Source organism: Clarias gariepinus, chromosome 9 (assembly GCF_024256425.1).
Source record: "Clarias gariepinus isolate MV-2021 ecotype Netherlands chromosome 9, CGAR_prim_01v2, whole genome shotgun sequence".
Lineage (NCBI taxonomy): Eukaryota > Metazoa > Chordata > Actinopteri > Siluriformes > Clariidae > Clarias > Clarias gariepinus.
The window spans coordinates 24169357-24176690 of record NC_071108.1 but is presented as its reverse complement, the minus strand read 5'-3'; the positions used below and the strand labels follow the sequence as shown (position 1 = coordinate 24176690).

The following is a 7334-nucleotide window of genomic DNA, read 5'->3' as shown; positions in this document are numbered from 1 at the left end:
TAAATATATTTTAATTGTAATTAAGTGGTAGTAAAGCATAACTTTAAGTGTATTTAGTATACTTTTATGTGCTAAATTGAGACAACTTTAAGTACACTTAGTACACTTAAAGTATATGGCTGTGTGTGTACTAACTTACATACCTGACAATAATTAATACAATTGAAGTATATATTTAATATATTATAAGTACATTACAGATATTTTTATTGTGTTACAAAATACACGATTAATATACTATGGGTATATTCTTATTGCAGCAGTAGAATGTTGTTATACTTCTGGTCAATTCCAAATACTAAAAAAGTACACTGTGAGTTTAATACAAATATACTTTATTATATCATACAGTACACACAACCTTCTATACTACAGTATTGCAAATTTGTTACCAGTACACTAAAGGTGTTTAGGATAATTGACAAATGCTAAATGCATTTTCTACACTATAACATGTTTTTGAAAAGCATTACATCAGTAATTATGAGGCTGATTTTATTCAAGTTCAACAGATTTAATTTGCACAAGGTTACAAAAAAGAACTACTATAGTTTATTTGTGTTTTAACAAAACGTGTTTACAAACACACAAATTTAAATTTAAATTTGAACTGTTGTCTTAACACAGACAGACATTAGCATTATAATATACAGGTACAGTATTAGTTTAATCCTGGTGTGTTTATTCTAGCTGTTACACAGAGACTGAAAACAGGCCGAGAGCTAGGGCTGCTGGATTATGGAAAAAATCATAATCAGGATTATTTTGGTCATGATTTAAATCACGATTATTTTACCAGATTACTTATTGATTTTGGAAATATGTTGCTATTATTGAACAGAACAGTGAATTCTCCTAAAAAAAATTAGGAAACAGATGATTGGCTGGTGTTGCACTGATTCTAGTCTCTGGTTGGCTGGAATAGTTGCAGACTTATAACGATGCTGCAGTTTGTCCAAGTGTAGCTTTATGACAGTGAGCGCACAGATAAGTGAGAGAGTGCAAACATAAATTATCTTGAATGGGCAAAAGTGATTTTTAGCGCACAAAAATGAGTTTGAGAGTAGTGACAGAGAGAGAGTAGTGCACTAAATATGAGTACATATGAATAAGTAAATTAAAATTTAACCGATAATATACAGAGACTACCATATAGTAAAAATTGTCTTCCTTTAATTCATAAATGTGTACTTTCTGTACATTTTGTAATATGATTATTTCGAGCATATTTTTTTTAAATATACCAAAAATAAATTGAAAAACAAAGTTTAAATAAGTATACTTTGGAAATTAGACCAACCCTTTACTTAAAGTATATTTTCCAATTATTTATTTTTGGAAAGTGTACTATAATACAATTATTTTAAAGTAGATTTAAGTTTAATTCCAAAATTTGGTAAAAGCATGATGTTAGATAGTTCCTTTTTATATATTAACTGATGGTACAATTTTTTTGTTAGTATATTTGCAATGTACTATCGAGGATTTCAATTTATTTGTAATACACTAAGGTGTTTTTTTTTCACAAGGGCTCGGAGCTTCTAGTGTTAAATATATAATTTAATTTCATTTATAACTGTCGGGTATGTACATTAGCACACACAGCCATATACTTTAAGTGTACTAAGTATACTTAAAGTTGTTCCACTTTAGGACACAAAAGTATACTTAATACACCTAAAATTGTGCTTTTGTTCAATTTAATTACAACTTAAATGTACAAAATTAGTTGTTTCAAAATAGCAAACCTCAAGTAAACTAGTAATTAGTCAGGCTTCAGGTACACTTAAGTATGCTTTGGCATGCTAGGATTTAATATTCATAGCATACTTTTTTTTTTTCTTTTTACTTGGGCATTCAAGTTCTAGATGCAAGTTTAGCATTTTTTATATGACTTTTTAAAAGATTGTCCAAAGGAAGGTACACTGGTAAGGCTGCAGAAGCCCCTCACTTTAATGTAGGCTATAGTATCTGCTTCATGATTTTAAAGAATGAGAATCAGAAAATGTACAAGACTGATACTCAGTACAGCACCCATGCACATGTTGAAACCACAAAAATAGTTTTTTTTTGTTGTTGTTTGTTTCGATGACATTTTTTCTGCAGCCTAAATGAAATGTTAACTATGATGTCACCATTGCATTCCAGCCATCAGCTTTTTCTATAGGCCTGCATATTCTGACCTAAGGAAAAATGTGTTTGCGATGTAGCTGTTTTAGAGCAGTGGAGGATGAAGGGTTTTTATGCTGATTGATGTCCAGTTCTCTTTTTGGTTATTGCAATGATTCATTTATTACTGAGGAAATATTTTAGAGGGAATGCAGGGGCGTGGGACGTCAGGGCAATTAAATTTTAATACACTGTACACTGTATGTAGGAGCTATGTTTATAATGTAAATAAGGTAATAAAATGTAATACAAAAGGCAAAATGTCACAAATTTAACAAAAAAAAAAAAAAACATTGCCCATTCTCTAGCAGTTCAGATCTCCTTGGTGTCCAGGGTAAGGTCTAACAATATGGCACTGACGTTGGTGGTGACGGTAGCCATGGTTGCTGATCTGTAATTCAAAGCAGTAACTAAACAGAAACAAGAAAGATAATAAATCAGAGCGGATATGGACCAGAAAGAGTACTCGTTCAAATGAAATGTAACCATAAAAGGAACAATTACTATGCAGATACATTATATTTTTGAAGGTGGGTAATTTACAGTGAAAAATACTGGCGCTTACCTAAAGTTTCAAAAATTTAAGTTTAAAGACATTTAAAATGAGTGATTATGATGAGTCTACTTTCTGTGTGTTGTTCCGAAACTTGGTTTCTCTTATCTGATTTTGAAATTATATATGCATACTAGGCTTTTGGTCTAATGTTTGTACTTACATTGTAGATCACATTGATTCTAAAAAATTTTTCACTGTCACCTTGCACCTCCAGGGTCAACGTTTGATTTAGATTTGATTCCTGTCTATGTGTACATGTATTTGCATGTTCTCCCCGTGCTAGGTGGGTTTCCTCTGCAGTTTAGGCCAATTGGTGTTCCCAAATTGTGTGTGTGTGTGTGGCCCTGTGATGGTTTGGCACCTTGTCCAGGGTATACCCCACCTTCCTGCCTTAATTTTCCTGGGATAGGCTCCATGCCCCCATGACCCTGAAAACAGTATAAAGCGGTATAGACAATGAGTGAGTGAGTATATGAGAGATGGTGAGAGCGCACTCTCTGTGCCAACTTACGCAACTGCAATTCTTCAGAAAAATGTGTATGGAAAGACATCAGCACTGGTAGTGGTGCACTTTTTTTTTTTTTTAGAAAATAAGTTTGTCATAAAAATGGCATAACTAACAAGTGTGTGTTTATGTATGTATGTATGTATGTATGTGTGTGTCTATATATATATATATATATATATATATATATATATATATATATATAAAATACTTTTTTTTTTTTTGTGAGATATTAAGGAGTGTCCTAGTCAATTTTGGCTTTTTCCGCATGATGTAAACACATGCCAAAGAACATGAACATGAAGAGCTGTAGGATGTGAAGTGTGTGTCTGTAGGATGTGTAGTGTGTTGCATGCACACACGCAGACTACATATCCATACTGAATACACCATATCTTGCACTCACACACACTACACTAAACACACAGGTGCTCAAAGGGCACACAGGTTGTTCATTTACTTGAAATGTATCATTTGGTTTGGTTAAAAAAAAAAAAGGCCACGCCCTTATACATGGTGCAGATATACTGCAGCGTACTTTTTAGAATCACTGAAGTCAAGGTTGCCGAACTCTTACCGTTTTTTTTTTTTTTTATCTGAAAATCCGAATATATTTCACCAAATATTAGTTGAGAACCTGCAGGTAATTGTGAGTATCCGATTAATCGTTTTATCTTTTATTCCTAAAACCATTATAGCAGGAAAAGATAAAATTAAATTTTTTTAGTAGAGAGAACGTTGGCTGGAAAGAGCAAAACTGAAAGTACTCCAGAGTTACTGTCAAGGTTTAAACGTGTTTAAAAAAATAATTGTGATGTCTAAGTAATTAGGATAACAGTTGCAAGAAAAACAAATTTGTTATTATTATTAGTCTGAAAACGCATTATCAAATATTGTGTGTGTGTGTTTTTTTTTTTAACTGTTGCAAAAGTTAAAGATGTTAAACGTTCTTTAGTCAGAAATATATTTAATTTCCTCTATATTTACTCAAGTGTGTTTAAAAGGTTTTAAGTCTTGGTCAGGTGAATAACAGGTTATTAGCCAATGTGTAAAGCTACTGGGCACCAGACTTGTATATACTTATCAATTCAATTATATACTGCTCAAATCAAGAGATAGCCGCCAAATATCCTTTAAGAATGTTGTATTTATGTTAATTTATTGAAATTATATCTATTCATTTATTATAAGAATTGCATTTTAACCAATTTTAACCAAATTAGTATTTCATAACAAAAAAAGCTGATCATCTTTCACCTACTTTCTTTCACTTTGTAGGTTGAAACATTCATCAAAACCTGCATAAAGCTTATTTCATGTTTTTAATAGGTATTCAAATAAAAAATTTATTTGCATACACCATACACAGTACGATACACAGTGTTGACTGTTTGTGACCTTAAAAAGATAAAAATTATTAAGGAGGCATAAATCCTAATAGAAAAGAATACAAGATAAAATCTACTATCTTTTGTTACAATAAAATAAAATAGAATAAAATAAAGTAGCAGTATGTAAAAATTTAAGACTGTGAAAAAGTAGGAACTGTATATCTAAACTGTATTAAATATGTGTAATATTTTTTATATATAAAAAAGTTTGATTTGGTTTGGATGTAATAGAATTTTGAGTCTATTTAACTCTAGCAGTTATGGCTTAATCTACTCATATTTATGTAGTGACAACACCAAAAATATTTTTACCCCCCCAGAGGCTGCTCAGCCGATGAGGAAAAGTGGGCCCTACACTGTGCATGTGCATGACCACTGAACTAAAAGGTCATTAGGGGATATCATTAGTTTTAGCTGTGCTAAAACTAATGATGGAAGACATTTTGGCAACTTAAAGGAGGCAAGTAGTGTTTTTTATTTTAAACACTGACAAATTGTAATACTACAGATTGTTTTTTGTTTAATCTGCTATCAAGTTATACATACCCATCTTTTTTTCATTATTGTTCTTCCTTATACTATTACAATGCTGTTATAATAAAATCTATAAAGAATGTATTAGTTTAGAATGTTTGTAATAATAATAATAGTTTTGTTCTAATTTACAGGGGACAAATTGGATGTCTTAAAATGGCAAAAGCGAAGATAAATCTGTTTATTTTTCTTATAACCTTTGTTGTTCTAACTATTACCTCGATTTTATGGAAGCATATTTTGTGGAACACTCTTTTTTATATCCCTGGAACACCACATGACGCCACGTCTATCAACATTAGAATAGAAATGTGCAACAAATCCATATCCATGAAGTCCATAATTCCCATTAAAAGCTCAAGCCATTTTGCGGTGTCTGCATTCATTGATCACAGGATCAATAAAGCTATTCGAGTAATCAGCATAATCAAAAGAAACAGTACACAGCCACTTTACTGTCTATATTGCAACAATGACAAAGTGTGTAAGTTTACTAAGGCTGAAATTGATATACACTCAGATCATTTTGGTTTCCCATTTGGTGCCTCAGATGTACTGTGCCGGGGCGATAACACCCAATATGCAACACACATTGCCCTTACAGCGAATGCAGCAGATGAAGTCTCAGACATTAATAACCTAGACTTCCTCCCAATAAAGAACAGAGTTAGTAAAGAATCATTCAAGTACAACTTCACCATCTGTATCTCAAACCTATTTGGAGATTACAATAATGTTCTGCAGTTTGTTCAAACCATGGAGATGTACAAGCTTCTTGGTGTACAACGAGTTGTAATCTACAACACCAGCAGTGGTTCTGACTTAAACAAACTTTTACAGCATTATGAGAGAGAAGGAATTCTAGAGATTGTACCATGGCCTATTGATCAGTTCCTCAATCCATCTGCAGGATGGGATATCACCATTCATCCAGGAGACCTTCATTACTATGGCCAGTTGGTAACTCTCAATGAGTGCATTTATAGACAGATGTATCAGTCCAAATATGTTCTCTTGAATGACATTGATGAGATCATCATGCCTTATAAGTATGCTAACCTTCCATTGCTGATGGAGGATCTGCGACAGAAGCACAAATCTGCGAATGTATTTCTCATCGAGAACCACATTTTCCCCAAGACACAGTTTGAAGACAGTGGCAGATTTGTTCTGCCAGAATGGAAAAATATTCCTGGTATCAATATTATGGAACATATTTACAGAGAACCAGACAGAAAGAACATTTACAACCCCACAAAGATGATCGTCAACCCCAGGAACATGATGCAAACTTCAGTGCATTCAAGTCTGAAACACACTGGAGATGTCTACCGGGTTCCTTTAGATGTGTGTCGGATCGTTCATGTGAGAACACCACTACAGGGGAGTCTTACCAAGGAACAGTTATTCGTTGATACGAGAGTGTGGGAGTTTCAGCAAGAACTGATCCCAAATATAAACAAGGCTCTGCAGTTATCAGGATTGTTGATATGATAAATCAGTAGTGATAAGTTTGTTGTTGCTTCTGCTGCTGTTAATTTCTTTAGTTTGTTCAATTATTTTGTTTCTGTGATCCTACAAGGGAATTAATTTATTAAATTACAAAATAAATGGTAAGAATAATTTTACATGAGTGGCATAATAGTTTCTATGAGGGGTAACACCTTTGGACATTTTGTGTTTTGGGGATTTTCAGATTGACTTTGTTTCTCCTTTTTGGGCTTCACAGATTAAGGTGTTACAATTGGTCCTGATTAGATACATCATCTATGATCTGGATTTTTTATTTGAAGTATTATTATTTTTTATTCTTTTTGGTCTTACATTTGTTAATGTTGTTTCCGTCTGATTACTGTTTGCTTTATGTTAATGTTTGTTTCTCTGATGTTCTCCTGGTTGATTTGTGGGTCCTGTATGTTGACGATGTCACTAAGTAAACATCATCATCTGCACTTACAGTACACCATGCCTGCGACTCCCTATTCTTTTCAGGTCATGCTGTTTGTAATAGAACACATTCACAGTTACATCAAGTTCTGGACCTTAGTTACAAAATCCATCCAGTCATACATCTAGGAACCTCTGTAGTGCAACTAGGGACCGTGGGGGTTAATGGTGGCCATTATATTTATTCCCATTTTGTATGACTGTGGTAGGACCCCTTCTCAACATTTATACA

The 7334-nt window shown here is 33.0% G+C and overlaps 1 protein-coding gene across 1 annotated transcript; it reads left to right on the top strand.

The window, feature by feature from the left end:
- The first annotated feature begins 5293 nt into the window (after positions 1–5293).
- Positions 5294–7116, top strand: LOC128530602 (uncharacterized). The gene has a single exon (XM_053504635.1). The coding sequence runs from the start codon at positions 5312–5314 to the stop codon at positions 6647–6649; it is 1338 nt and encodes a 445-aa protein (XP_053360610.1). The 5' UTR covers positions 5294–5311; the 3' UTR covers positions 6650–7116.
- Positions 7117–7334: the final 218 nt, after the last annotated feature.

Excerpts from the sequence above, each read along its gene's own strand:
- LOC128530602 (XM_053504635.1), top strand. The coding sequence starts at position 5,312 with ATGGCAAAAGCGAAGATAAATCTGTTTATTTTTCTTATAACCTTTGTT.